Below are 14,379 nucleotides of genomic sequence, written 5' to 3' on the forward strand. Positions count from 1 at the left end.
CTCTGCTGCAGATTTTAAAAAGACATTACCTGAAAGCCACTTGTTGTCCGCAAGACCAAAATTCAGCAGAAAATCATTCCAATTCCTATCGAATGAGTCTTTGCTATGAGAGTTCCAAACAACTTGGCTCATTTCTTGTTCAATATCGGCATGTCCCTTGTACCCGTTTAATTTGCTTGGAATCTTCTTCATGATGTGCCAAATACACCAACGGTGAACTGTTGTTGGCATACAGGCCTCTAAAGCCCTTTTCATTGATGCGCACTGATCGGTTAGAAACCCTTTCGGAGCGTTTCCTCCCATGCAACGAAGCCAGCATTGAAATAACCATTTGAATAATTCAATTTCTTCGTTCTTCATCAAAGAGCATCCGAGAAGTGTTGACTGACCGTGGTGATTCACCCCGACAAAAGAACCACAGACCAAATTATACCTGAAACAAATTACCATAGTCCAGAATGCAAAATCATTAGGTACACCCCAACAAATGCTTCGTATACACCCAATGAAACAGCCAATATAAACCTCTGCTGCGGATTCGTAAAAATAAATTAATTTAGCATCATAAAGAGGGGCAGTTAGTTACCTGTTTGTATTGTAGGTGGTGTCGAATGAAATGACGTCTCCGAAATACTCAAAGGCAGCTCTGCTTCTTGCATCGGCCCAAAAAGCCAGCTTAATCGATTGATCCTCCTCGAGTTCGAGCTTAAAAAAGAAATTCGGATTCTTCTCTTTCATTCTTAAGAAGTATTTCCCGAATTCCTTTGCATCTTCTTGTTCGGAAACATTCCGCACTTCCCTGGTAATGTAATTCCTCACGTCCTTTTCGATAAAATTTAACTCGCGGTGACCCCCCGGCAGCCGCAACAAATGATTGGTAGGTTTTGCTTGGTCTGATACCGGCCTCCTCGTTATTCTCTATCGTACGACGAATGGACATGCTTAGTTCCCTGTGCTGTTTGAGCATCTCTGCTTTACTTGGACAGCAGGGGTGTGAATGATCCAGCACAACCTTTGAAATGATCCAAGCACCGACATCCTTCAATGTGTGTATATAAATTCTTGCTGGACAGTTTAAACCGGCTGTCGGATTGGTCTTCTCGGTCGGAGATATTTTAGATTTTCATTTTTCCTCTCTGCTACATGTAATTAGTTGATTCTTAATCTCGTTTCCCTTCCTATTTGTGCACCGAACTCTTGTAGAGAAACCTGCAGCCTTGGCGTAGTTCCTGTAAAATTTTCCAGCATCTTCAAGGGTGGTAAAGGTCATTCCAACCTTCGGAACAAGCTCGTCATCAACAACCGAGAGAGGCTACACAATACACCGTGTCAGAACTGTGAATACACCCATAGATATGATTCAAATACACCCAATCATGTCTAATATGATACACCCGAACCGCAACAACTCAACTACAGAATGACCTTTAAAGCCATAAACTGTAAATACACAGGCTGCAGAATACACCATGTCAAAAACTAAAAACACACCCAATCATGTCTGATATAATACACCTGAACAACAACAACTCAATTAAAATAACAAAAAACCAGTAAAGTGTAAATACACCCACACTTCTAGCAAAAATACACCCAAAATGGAATTAATCTACACCCGAGCGTCTGCTACAAATTCCAGATAATTAATCACAACTAATACATTGAATCGACAGATTCATGTTAACGTGTTAGTTTCACAGTCAATGTTCAGCAATTTTTCAACTACACAATGCTATACAAATTACTGAAAGAAAATTCATACTAATCCTATGTAAATCAAACCTCAGGAACTTCATTAGATTCAAATTCATAATCAACTTCGCCTGGATTCAGCTGACAATCTGAGGTTGAATGATCCATTATCTTCAAAACGAGTTCAAACTTTGATTTCAGAAAACAACAAATCAAAATAGAAAACGAAGCTCGAGTTGCACAGAGAGAGGAAAGTAACGTAAACGAAGAACATACCAGTGACAAAAGGAGAGGAAAAGAACGATGGAGAAGAAGGAGGGAAGACGCGCGAGAAGAAGAACAACCAAATCTCAAAATAACAAAAACGAAGAAGGAAACAAATCTTTTAAATTTGGTAGTTAGATATACGCAGGATCTTATATAGCGCGTGTATACAACGTATGTGGAGCAGCACATATTTTTGCTTTATTGCTTAATGAACTTGTAAAGCATACAAGCCCTAATGGCTTGTATGCAGAGCTTTTCCGATTCGATAAAATAGTTTTAAAATTTAAAATAATCTTAATACACATAAATAGAGAAAGAAATTTATTGTGAATAAAATTTATCATCAATAATTAATTAAAGAGAAGTCTAAAAATTTATTAATATATGAAATTATGTTAAAAATTTTAATTTTAATACACACAAATTTTCACTTAAAAAAACCAACTTTAATAAACTACTCATAAAAAATAAAAAATTTACTAAATTAAGTTTTAAAATAATCATAAAAGAACAATTATTTAGCATTCATTCGATAAGTAATTAAAAAAAATCTCTATTAGTATAATTTTTTAATTAATTTACTTTAATAAATACATTGAAGACTTAAATCTATATTTTTTATAAATTTTCTTTAATTAGTAACTTAATATGTTCTTTTAAAGCATACGTTAGTTAAATTCTTAAAGAAAATATATGATAAAAAATTAGAGTTAATAAAATTTTCAGATTCGAATACTTTGATGATTAACATATCTATATAATAATTTTAAAATTTATACATTCATTAATATTATAAAAAAAAGCTTTGCTCTACTATGAAGAATTTCTTAATGTATTTTTACATGTTATGCAAACATCTTTTAAACCTTTTTGCAAAATTACACGAGACAAAAGTCATATGACTTTTTTTTTTTTTTTATGCAAAACCATAACTTTTGAGTGATCAATATAAATTTTCATGACATGAAAAAAATAGTTTATAAATAATTTAAATTGTGTACCTGTACATATAATTGGCAAAAACTCATGAAAAAAAAGCAAAGTTTCTTTCCTCCTATATAAAATTAATTCATATGGAACGAGGTCCAACCATACATAATAATAGTGGATTTTTTTATTTTAATAAATTAAATAAATATAATAATTACCGAAATAAATAATTTAAAAAATTATTATCGAAATTCTTTTTTCTATCTTATCTCGTTTACACTGTAAAGGAGATAATTTTGCATATATCTCGTTTATACGGTAAACGAAATACGTGTATTTGTAAATATAAAAATATATTTTCTAAAAATAATAAAAAATATTAATAATATCAATAATCCAAACTTTTAGCATGCAATTAGTAATTAAAAGGATTGATAAAAAAAAATTAAAATGGATATGTTTGATCAATTAGTACTAAAAAAGAGTGCATAAAAAATTTTAGATTAACTGATTTAAATTTGAAAAATAAAAAACTTATACGGGTTCAAATTCCATGATAAGAATAAAATATGGTAATTGTGCCTACTCCTAAAAGATGGAGAGATGGGAAGCGTTCATTGATGCACGATAAATAAAATAGAAAAGAATGGAAGAGTGGAGATAACTGTTTGTCAATTATTAGGAGAGGTTGATGGAGATAAATAAAACAGAGAAAGAGTGGGAGTACTTTTTCTAAGTAATGGGAAAGAGGACCGAAACATGCCACTGAAAGACTCTACTGAGACAAAGATGGACCGTCAAGAACGTAGAGGAGGTAGGATGGGTAATTGGTCAGATCTAGTAGGGATCGTACATGGACGATAGTTGGAGTCAGCGGCTCTCCTAGGGTTTCCTCATCTGGGATCCTGGGGAAGAGGATCAAGTTGGCCCTTGCGAACAGCTTGATGCACTATCTCCCTTCAACCCTTTGAACGAAATGCGGCAAAAGGAAAGAAAATCCATGGACCGACCCATCGTCTCCACCCCGTAGGAACTACGAGATCACCCTAAGGACGCCTCGGCATCCAGGTGTCGCGGACCGACCATAGAACCCTGTTAAAAAAGCGGAACGCATTTCAATTCTCTTCTCATTTTTTTTCTGTTTTATTTATTATGTGCCAACTTCAGGCTTCCCATCTTTGAATTTGTAGAAGTGGGCACAATTATTCTCGTCATGAAACTTGAACTACGAGTTTTTTTTCAAATTTAAATCAATCTAATTTGATCTATAATTTAATCTAAAATTTTTTATGCACTCTTTTTTAATACTAATTGATCAAACATATCAATTTTAATCTCTTCTACCAACATTTTTAAATACTAATTACATGCTAAAAGTTTAAATTATTGATATTATTAATAATTTTTTATTATTTTCAAAAAATATATTTTTATATTTACAAATACATATATCTTGTTTATAGTATAAACTATAAACGAAATATACACATGTCGCATCTACCTGTCTTATCTCGTTTACTAGAGAGAAAAACGAATTTTGATAATAATTTTTTAAATTATTTATTTCTATAATTATTACTTTTGTTTAATTTATTATAATAAAAAATCCTAATAAAAGTTATTTTTATAATAGTTTAGGAACTCTCTAATTATTGAGCACAAGATATTGTTCAGATAGAACTAGGACGAGCAACTGATTCAATGACTAGTTCAGATCAACTCGATTTAAACCATGAGATTCAAAATTATAATTCATATTATGACCTTATATTTATTTTTTACTCACATCTATATTTTATTTGTATAAAATATAAATACAATAGTGTTCAATTAAAGTCTAAAATAATTAAGTTAATATTAATAGTAAAATTATAAACAACAAAGATAATTCTAATAGCAAAAATAATTACAAAATTAACTATCATAAATTGTGTTAATTTAAACCAAATAATTTATGTAATAAAAGACAACAAAAGAAGCAAAGAATCAAATTAAACAACCTAAACCCACTGCAACTGGCGTCACCCACTCGGGCCCCAACAACAGCTGTCAACGTTATTGTGAGCAAAATAGAATATTTGTCAACCGCACCTTCTTGTTATACAAACACAACTAAACAAAATATTTTTGATAAGTTATATATACGGAAAAGGAAATATGGGGTTAAGGGGTATATTAACCTTCTTGTTCATGCACTGCGAATTTGAATGTGGAGGCCAGTTGCAGCCACCAAATACTTCATAAAAACATCAATAACTTCAAACAAGAAAGAAAAAGGTAGTACTATCTAAAATTTTATTATCAAGATAACAAAAATATGGATGAATGGAAAGAAAATGGCTCCTAGATACATCACAAATTAGAACTCTATATTTACATGATCGTGAATCATCAACCACCAATGTTACAGTATACAACAACTCTCACTGCTTCATTCATCCCTCCCTTTTCTTTCTCTGCAAAGTCTTATTTGGTTGCTGTGAGCATTGCAACGAAATTAAATATCACAAAGTATACATCCTTTGCTCTTGGAGGGAGATCTGTCATTTCGGTCCCGTCCGGCGCCTTTGCCGATGATGCACGACCAAAAATGCTTAAAAAGGAAACAAAACGATGAGTGTTAGATGTACTTGAATGGTTGGCGTGGCGGTTAAGATCTGATTAGAACAGTTCAAGTCCAAAACGGAACATATAGCAGCAAAAGGAGTATGATCAAATTACCATATTCAGCTCAAATGGCTACCCTCATATGATTGTAAACAACTGGTGATACCGTTGAGCTCTGCTTGAACATTTCTCTGAAGGCTTGGCCTTTTCATGGAATGAATTGTTATGATGCAAGGTTCTCCTTCTGCTTCTTGTTCGTATTAAAAAGTCTTCGGTATCTAAAACATATGAAACCTAACATCGCGCAACGTATTCAAGGAGAAGACAGAGAATGGAATTCAGAAAACGTAACTGAAAACGACTTGAAACTCGAAATATATGCATCGCTGACCTACAAACTACCTTAGACGAACTGCAAGCTATCTTGCACTCCAAGCCATTGAAAACGTCGACTCCATCCATGGCCTGGCTGGTAAATTCATCGCCAACGACATATTTGCGTTTATTCCTGCGAAAAATATTAAAACAAAATAATTACAAATATTTACCTAAGCATAGGCATGAAATGGAACCAGCATTATACTGATTAGTGAAATACCTATTCAAGAAAATTCCAGACTTCTTATTTTGGTCAGGGACAACAGCTAGGAAGTCATTGTGCAGATATGCTGAAAATTTTGGGTCAATTGACACAGCAGTCACTTCGGGCTTATCACGACCGTAGTCCATCAGTTGAATAGACAAACGAGTAGGTGCAGGTGACTGCAGTTGACAATGAAAAGGAACTAAGGTTTAGAACATGCAAAACCTTATATTCAAATATCTCAATCCTAAGTTAAACAATCAAAAGCTGATCCAAGAGGAGCAGAAAGATAAGAACTTTTACACATTCAACTCGATATATATTGTCATCGTGAAGAAGAATGCGAGCATTGTCATGATAGACTGTATCAAAAAATCTTCCAGGTTTTCTTGATTTCTCATGTGCATATAATTGAAGAAGCTTGTTATCCATCTCATCATCTGCAACGGCTTGAAGCTGTAATGAAAGAAGAAATTCAGAATCCAAAAGAACTGAAATAGCTCAGATAAGATAGAGAAAAGGAGGATTTCAAGGCTGTTACATGTTTAACAAGTTTATATATTAGCTTGTCTATTGTGAACAAAACATATGACTGAGTTCCAACAATAGCTCGACAGTCATCCTCAAACTTCGTATTATCAGAAGAACCGTCCAGGAAGTCATAAAGAGAATTCAAGAACCTGTAGCACGAAGCACACTCTCAGTTTAGCACAAATATGCATCATGCTATTTGTAACAGAATGTAAAGATTATGATTTCACAGGCATATCACCTGCCATATTGTTCAGTAGAGCTAGTATCATTTGTAGTCCCCCATTTCCTTTCATCAGAGGACGAGTTAACCTTTGCCGACCGAATCCTCTCATACAATTTCTGTAAAATTGGAAAAATGGCAAGGCAGTATAAGAATGCATAATAAACTACAAAACCTCCAGGACATTAGTAACCATGGTCATGCATATAAATATGTAAATACTAGTAGATAATGTTGTACCTGATGTAATCTAAACAGCACATAAAAGGAATCATTTCCATAAAAGACTCTATAATGTTCTTTTTCGTGCAACACTGGCATGACATATTTTGCCAGAGGCTTTGCCGTGAGAAGAAAGTGTTCTGAAATTGGTAACAAGGAACTATCTCCCTCAACATCATTGCCATCAGCCGTTTCTTCAGCTTCACCTTCACTCTCAGCCTTGTTATTGTGTTCTTGATCCCCACACTCTTTTTCTTCTCTTGTAAAGTCGTCACCATCAGCAGACTCACTACCAGAAACATCACCATTTTCCAAAGCATGGTCACTGTCCTCTGACGACCTATGAGGACTTTCCTCACCTTCATCATCAAGGTCATTTCTTCCTCCGGCTTCACCACAAACTTCTTCTCCATGTCTACTTTGGTATTGTCGGCTTGTACTACTATCCTTCCCTTCAATCACTCCCTCCAAACCAGCTTCTCCATAAACTGCAAAGTTGTCCTCTTCAAAGTCTCCATTGGGAGATAATTCTCCCTCTTCTCTATCACTTTTGAAGTGTCCAACTGATTCATCTTTGGGTCGGTGAACTTTGGTGCCTTCAGTAATAGCCCCATTTGAAGATGTAACAGGTTTTGTAGAATCAGCGAGCTAAGTCATGATAAAAAGACAAAAAACAAAATATCTGGTCACTTTGGCAATAATGTGCAGTATAAAAGTTTATTCGGGTTGCACATTAAGCCCACACATTTATTCATCTATTTCTAAGTTTAGGAACAACTATTAAATGAGACAGGCACACTAAAATTTAACCATCAAATGAATACTTTCTATACATACTGCTAGCACTTAGGCTCAACATGTATCTTGGCATCATGAAATGACAGTTCAAATTTACAGAAATGTGCAAGTGAGATGGACCTCTAAACCCAAATGCAAAAATCATATAGTGCTTTTGATAGTCTTTTCAGGAAATCATCTTTACTAATGCAAGGGGAAAAAAGTAACATCAAGCAATATGAGGCTCCAGATCTCTGATAGTTAACATTATTTGAAAGTTTGTTTCACATGAAGGTGTCAATCAACAATCAGGAGAATGCCTGTAAAAGATGAAACAAAATCTCTTTCCAAAAAGCATCCATTGTCCTCTAACATAATTCACACTATATATTTTTCATTCCATTGCATCATTTGCATGTTACCGTCTTAACTTGAAAATTAACTGAAATAAGTTGAAAGACTTAAGCCATACCTTTGATGGAGGTAAACCAAGCCCTCCCTCGCCAGAAACATTACCAGGACCAGATGGAGGTGAAGTAAGTCCTTTAAGGGGGAAAATATCTCAGAATTCCATTGATATTAGAGTAATAAATGAATGGTATAGTAAATGTACAAACTATGGGAATGAGATAGGACTAAAAATGATTATGATTATGTGACAATAAGAGATGTAATAAGCACTAAATTAATATGCCTATTAATGCCAATATGCAACAAAGTATTTAAGATAGAACTGCAGTGTCCTCGTTCTTGATTCATGTAACAAACCTGATGTGTTATCTATGTTAGTTCTTCCATTTTGCTCCATTCCAGAGGCCACTGAGATATTAGCACTCGCCAACTTTTCAATCGGATGGTCTTGTTTATTGATTCTTGATACTTCATCAGGGATGGATGCAATCATATGTATTTTACCCTGCTGTGTATTACTGCCCAAAGTTTCAATCTTGTATGAAGTGCGGTCTGAATCAAGATGACTACTCTCTTTAACTCCACTATCCCCATTTGCTAACCATTCTTTAAAAGAATTTGACTGTGCTAATGGAATACTCTCATCCCTGTTTTCGTTAGTGTTTAAATTATTAGGAGTCGCACCAAAACCATGACTATCATTACCATTAGAATCATTTGAAGTGCCACTTCTAGAAGAATTGCTCTTAGCCTTAACAATATCATCTGTATCTTCACAACTCTGGGGTCGAGAAGGAACACCAAGCATGGGCTCTAAAAAAGTAGTCCAAATCTTTAAAACTTCATCCATCTGTTCAGTTGTACAAAGTTCTCCACAGGAGTATTTTATTAGCTGATACAAATCTTCATGGATCTCTGGATCAGGATACTCAAATTCCAAGTTTGGAAGAAGAGGCCGTCTATTTCCAGCAGCAATTGCAAGAAGAACATCATCTTTCCATTTCTTCTCACTAATTTCTTTTATTTCTGTCAGTAAGGCTGTAGAATGTACAGCAATAGCAAGGAATCAGAAGTGCAGAAAAGTAACTTAACAATAGCATGTTCTTTAAGTGTGAAACAACCCATTTATTACCTTTATTACTCAAGCTTTTCTTATCCTGCTGCTTAAAGTAGAAGCTACGGTGATCAAGTGATTTATGATGATTCGCAGCATGTACTTTAGCCCACTCTGGTTTACAAGCAACACTCATCCTTACGCATTCTACATGTTTCTGCCTCAAGCGGTTTAATATGACAGGCAAAAAGCGAGATGCATCCTTTCTTAGCCAATCCATTGCATCAAGCCCATGGTCACCATATAATCGTTCAATCAATCTAAGATTTAAAGCTAAAAGAACAAAAGAAATCATATTAGAATAGGAAAAACAACAAGAATTAGCTCATACCTTAAGATATTCCATTGATCAAACCTGTGAAGTGTTCCTCAATTCGAATTGGACTGTCTCCCTTTATAATATTAGTATTAATCTTTTCCAAGAGCTCTTCAACTCGCTTGATTGCTACATTTACAGACTCGATCAGCATATCAAGTTCATACCTGCCAGCATAAGTTTAAAAAAATCAGCAACAATTGATAATAGAGAAATTGCATACATGAATCAATCCAATTATGTCAAAAGCACAATAAATAGCTGCAGCATTAAATGACTAAAAGAATTAGTTTCCAAAGGGGAAACAGAAATCAATGATAAGCTCTAACCTGTCATCTTCACATCTAAACAGAATATCTTCAAACTGATTTTTTCGCATGTGTTTAAAGGAATAATCTTCACTTCCTGAAGTGACAGACACCCAGTGGTCATTCAATACTTCTGCACCAAGTTCTGTTCTCTGGCTAGGTATTTGTATTGGGTACTGTGGGAGCAAAAAGTAACACATAAAGAACACAATCAGCAGGAGCATCACAGAGATTCCATTAGGACATGAAAAATAATGACGAGATAGGTAAAGCAAGTATACATTTTTTGGAAGAAGACGGTAACTGGGAGTGCATTGTTCACAATTAGAAAGGTCTAGCTCATTTATAGGTTTTGCCAAATACTTATCCTTGGTGGCATATGGAGACATCTTAGGAACGAAAACATCTTTATTTGCAGCTGCAGTGGATTTGTCCCTTTCTCGGCACTCTCTATCCCTTTCTTTCACCCCTTCAACCTTATCACGGTCTCGATCTCTATCCCTCTCCTCTACCTTCAATGCTTTCAATCCATGTCCTTCATTCCGCAAGGACTCTGGATATACAACAATCAGACAGTTTAGCCACAAGGTGAAGCTAAAATTGTTATTTGAATAATAATAATAAAAAAAAAATGGGGTGCATCTATTATAAGATAGCAGAAAGGAGATAACCATGTTACGTACTTTTGTTCATGACGCCAGCAAGAAATCCTTCTGCACGACAGAACTTGATTAATGAGAAGAAAGAATTTAAAATAAAAAAATGAATTCAAGGAAAAAGAAAAAATAATAGGTTGAATATTACCATTCTTCTCGCATTGTGCCAAAAATTCATTAAATCCCTCCATAAGATCTGGAAATTTCCCCAGCAAATCACCCACCTGGAAGAACAAATAGTGACATCAGATCAAGATAATCCTAGCCTCAGCTTTCTTCACACCAGATTCACTAATAAGTAATAACTATTGACAGGATATGGCAACAAAACAAGTAATGTAGCTAAGAAAATCAATATATATAACTCTATCAACCATACCAATGACTGCAATTCTTGTCGGGTAATTATTTCCCTGCTGTATATATGTAGACACTTCAAAAATTCTTGGTAAACCTCAGGAGTTCGTAATTTCTCCTTGACTTTTTCAAGGAAAGCAACGACTTGACTACACATACCTGTGATGATAAGAAATTGGAGTCTATAACTTCAAACATTTAAAACATTCATATAAGAAGTTCAAAGCATATGTTTGGCAGGGTAAAAGAAATTCTGAAAATGTTAGAACATACATCCGTGATCAAAGTATTAACAAACTCACTTTTCAAAGAGCTTTTATCTTCACAAGTAGATGACATAGGGCGCAGGTCAAAATTTTCATCTTCATCATGGAATGGTTCAGCACCAGAGTCATCAGTCCTACGACCAGATTTTCGCTTGTGGGATAAACTGTCTCTATTACAATCAACATCATAATCTCTATCATCCCTTTCCCTTTCTCTCCTATCTCTCTCTTCTCGACGGTCCTTTTCCTTTTCAGCACGCCTTTTCTGGTCCTTATCAGCCCTCACCAAACTTTTATCGAGTTCTTGATCAGGATGCTCAACGCTGAGATCACATTCACCATGAGAAGCCATGGTCCTTTCTTTCTGTCATAGAGAAAGGGAAATATTAGCTGCTTAATAATTAACTAAAAATCAAAGGGACACACAATTAAAGCTGAAAGATTACCTTTTCAACATGCACTGGTCTAATAGTTGGCATTGCAGAGCTCTTATCACGAAGTATAGAATTTCGGGCAGAAGTATAATGAGTTGAAGCTGATACTGAATTATCAGGAAGAAAATGAGTAAACTCCTCAAGAAGATCTTCATGGTCACGGAAAAGTGCAGCAACCTATGTAAATACCCGATATATGATTAAAATTAGTATCTAAATTCATAACCTATCAATACTCCAAGAAAACAAACCACAAAAAAGAGAGAGAAATAGAGGCCAATACAAATTTGCCTGATGGCAACACCGGACATATACAACACAAACCTCTAAGTAAACCTCAGAGATAGTCTTGGTTTCCTTTCTGTACATATTCAATATATCAAGAAACGACTTATACACACGGTCATCGCCTTGAAACCGACTCTGCATGAAAAAAATTCAATCACAGTTAAAAACTGTCCATTTTGTGTTGAATTTGAAAAAAGTATAAGAGCTTTAAGCAAGATGCAACAATTGATTGTTTAACAATACCAATATCAATTGCCCACAATATGATTGGCAGCCTGAAATTTATCGTTGGCCAAAACTCCTTTTTTTGTTTTTGGGTTTCTTGTGCAGAAATGCAACTTGAAAGCCTTACAGTCAAATTCAACAAAAACTAACCTTGATCTTGCCCACAAAATTTATAGCTTCAACAAATTCAACAGGCTTCTTCTGCTGAGGTTGTTCATCCTCCAACGGAAGTGTAATTTCATATCCCTTAGGCAAGAAGGTATTAAACCCTAAAATTAGATTTCTATGCCCTTTAAATAGCTCCTTCACTCTTGCTATGACACCCGCTGTATCAATTCTACGTATGAACAAAAGATAGACAAATCAATTTTGCTAATAGAACCAATATCTCTACTCCTAATAATACAGAATATTTCCACGTCCATAAAAGAAAAGCTTGGAGGAACTGCAAGATGTAATAATGAGGTCCAAAATGATCAAACCTTTGGGCCTTGAAATCTTTCATTACTTCTAAAAAGTCATCATACTTTTCCTTCTTATCATGAAACATATCCTTCACGGCCTTCAGGTATTGTAAGGCATCATCTGTGGTCAGTTTCTGACCAGCATTACCAATCGTAACCTGGGGTTGCCCGGAGCTTCAGTCCAAAAAAAAAAACTTTAGTTAGACAATTTGAGAAATCAACAAGAAGATTTCGGCACATTATCAACCCTATTCAAGCACATTTTAGTAAAAGAAACATCTGATCTTATCACACTAAGTCAAAACATCAACATAAGGGACTTAAAAGTAAAAGCAATAAAATTGAACCTCCAGAAGAGACTAAATAGTTCTGTAACAAAAACAATTAAGATTCAACTGCATCATCAAGCAAAAATGTACCCCATCACACCAAAATAAAAAAGAAAAAAAAAGAAAGCCATGAAACAAGACAAGCCAAAAAGCAAATTGAACTTACGGTTCTCCTCTAGAAGATACCATAGGTCGTTTGAGCTGAGAACTCATGTAAACATCCTCTCTGGACCTCTTCATCCCTAAACAAAAATCAGAAGAAACAAACCCACGCTTTGAAACTTAGAACACAATAGAAGAATCCCCAGAAACCGGACTTGCACATTTGAACACAAAAGTAACAACCAAGAAGCAGATCTAACCTCAAAGAGTCATCAAACCACGAGCAACAATTCCAGACCCGAATTGCAAACAGATCACCACCCACAACAAAGAGCCAAACAAATCCTAACAAAAACACAATCAAAAAGCATAATTTGCATTACTTCAATGTAAAGCAACGTGGTAAGAATTTGCAGCACATAATAAAATAAAATAAAAAAGAAAAAAATGAAAACGAAAAAAAAAAATTACAGAGTGATTGTGAAGTGCACGAACTGCAGAGTACCCTTCCACAACAAAGTCTTTTCTCTGCACAAAGAAAAACAGATAGATATGTGAAAAACAAAACAAAACAAAACAAAAACGAAGAAAAAAAAATTGAAGCTTTGTGTAACAGTTTTTTCATCTGTGATTATTTTAACACAATCAGAACCTTTGATTGTACCAAAGAGAAACACACCACTGTTGCAGCAAAGTTATCACTTTCGAAGCTACAAAAAACAAAAAATTGAATTTTCTTTCTTCTCTTGTCTAATTCTTTTTCTCTCTGGCAGGAAAAAAGGAACAGGAAGAAGGAATAGAGAGGAAAAAAAATGTACAAAAACTAGAGAGGGTGAAGGTTGAGATTAGAGAGTTCACAATGTGATATGTGTATGTGTATTTATATCATGGGTATAAATAAAAATAAAAATAATATAATAATTATAATTAAAATTAAAATTATATATTAGCACATATATTATATTATGATGAAAAAAATAATGCAAAGGACATACAAAAGTAATTGGACCAAGGAATTAAGAAAATTTGATCGTAAATGTTTTTCACTCTATCTAATCTTTTTCATAAAGATTAATTTCTACATCTATATCTTTTAAATTTCAAATTTATATGTATCTTCTACTACTACTTCAATATATCTTTTATGCTTCAAATTTATATAATATATCTTTATATCTTTATATCTTTATATTATATAAATCCGTATTGTAAAAAAATTAACTGATTCTTATCATTTTTAAATTTGGAAATGTTTGGTAATTAAAGAAAATCAGCTA

The 14,379-nt window shown here is 34.3% G+C and overlaps 1 protein-coding gene across 2 annotated transcripts; it reads right to left on the reverse strand.

The window, feature by feature from the left end:
- Positions 1 to 5,091: 5,091 nt before the first annotated feature.
- Positions 5,092 to 13,976, reverse strand: LOC112733986 (paired amphipathic helix protein Sin3-like 4). Of its 2 annotated transcripts, none has more exons than XM_025783140.3 (26): positions 13,755 to 13,976; positions 13,574 to 13,630; positions 13,363 to 13,447; positions 13,167 to 13,242; positions 12,690 to 12,845; positions 12,358 to 12,544; positions 12,019 to 12,117; positions 11,707 to 11,871; positions 11,297 to 11,624; positions 11,017 to 11,153; positions 10,786 to 10,861; positions 10,665 to 10,694; positions 10,263 to 10,534; positions 10,003 to 10,157; positions 9,713 to 9,840; positions 9,376 to 9,630; positions 8,601 to 9,281; positions 8,305 to 8,375; positions 7,074 to 7,703; positions 6,852 to 6,952; positions 6,621 to 6,759; positions 6,383 to 6,535; positions 6,095 to 6,258; positions 5,899 to 6,004; positions 5,611 to 5,790; positions 5,092 to 5,482 (listed from the first exon to the last, which is right to left on the reverse strand). In XM_025783140.3, exons 4-25 carry the CDS (start codon positions 13,238 to 13,240, stop codon positions 5,635 to 5,637), a joined length of 4,263 nt encoding a protein of 1,420 aa, XP_025638925.1. In that variant the 5' UTR covers positions 13,241 to 13,242; positions 13,363 to 13,447; positions 13,574 to 13,630; positions 13,755 to 13,976; the 3' UTR covers positions 5,092 to 5,482; positions 5,611 to 5,634. The 2 variants fall into 2 exon arrangements, with proteins under 2 accessions (XP_025638925.1, XP_025638926.1); XM_025783141.3 differs by having other exon boundaries at positions 13,782 to 13,958.
- Positions 13,977 to 14,379: the final 403 nt, after the last annotated feature.

This window comes from Arachis hypogaea, chromosome 3, assembly GCF_003086295.3.
Source record: "Arachis hypogaea cultivar Tifrunner chromosome 3, arahy.Tifrunner.gnm2.J5K5, whole genome shotgun sequence".
In the NCBI taxonomy this organism is placed as follows: Eukaryota; Viridiplantae; Streptophyta; class Magnoliopsida; order Fabales; family Fabaceae; genus Arachis; species Arachis hypogaea.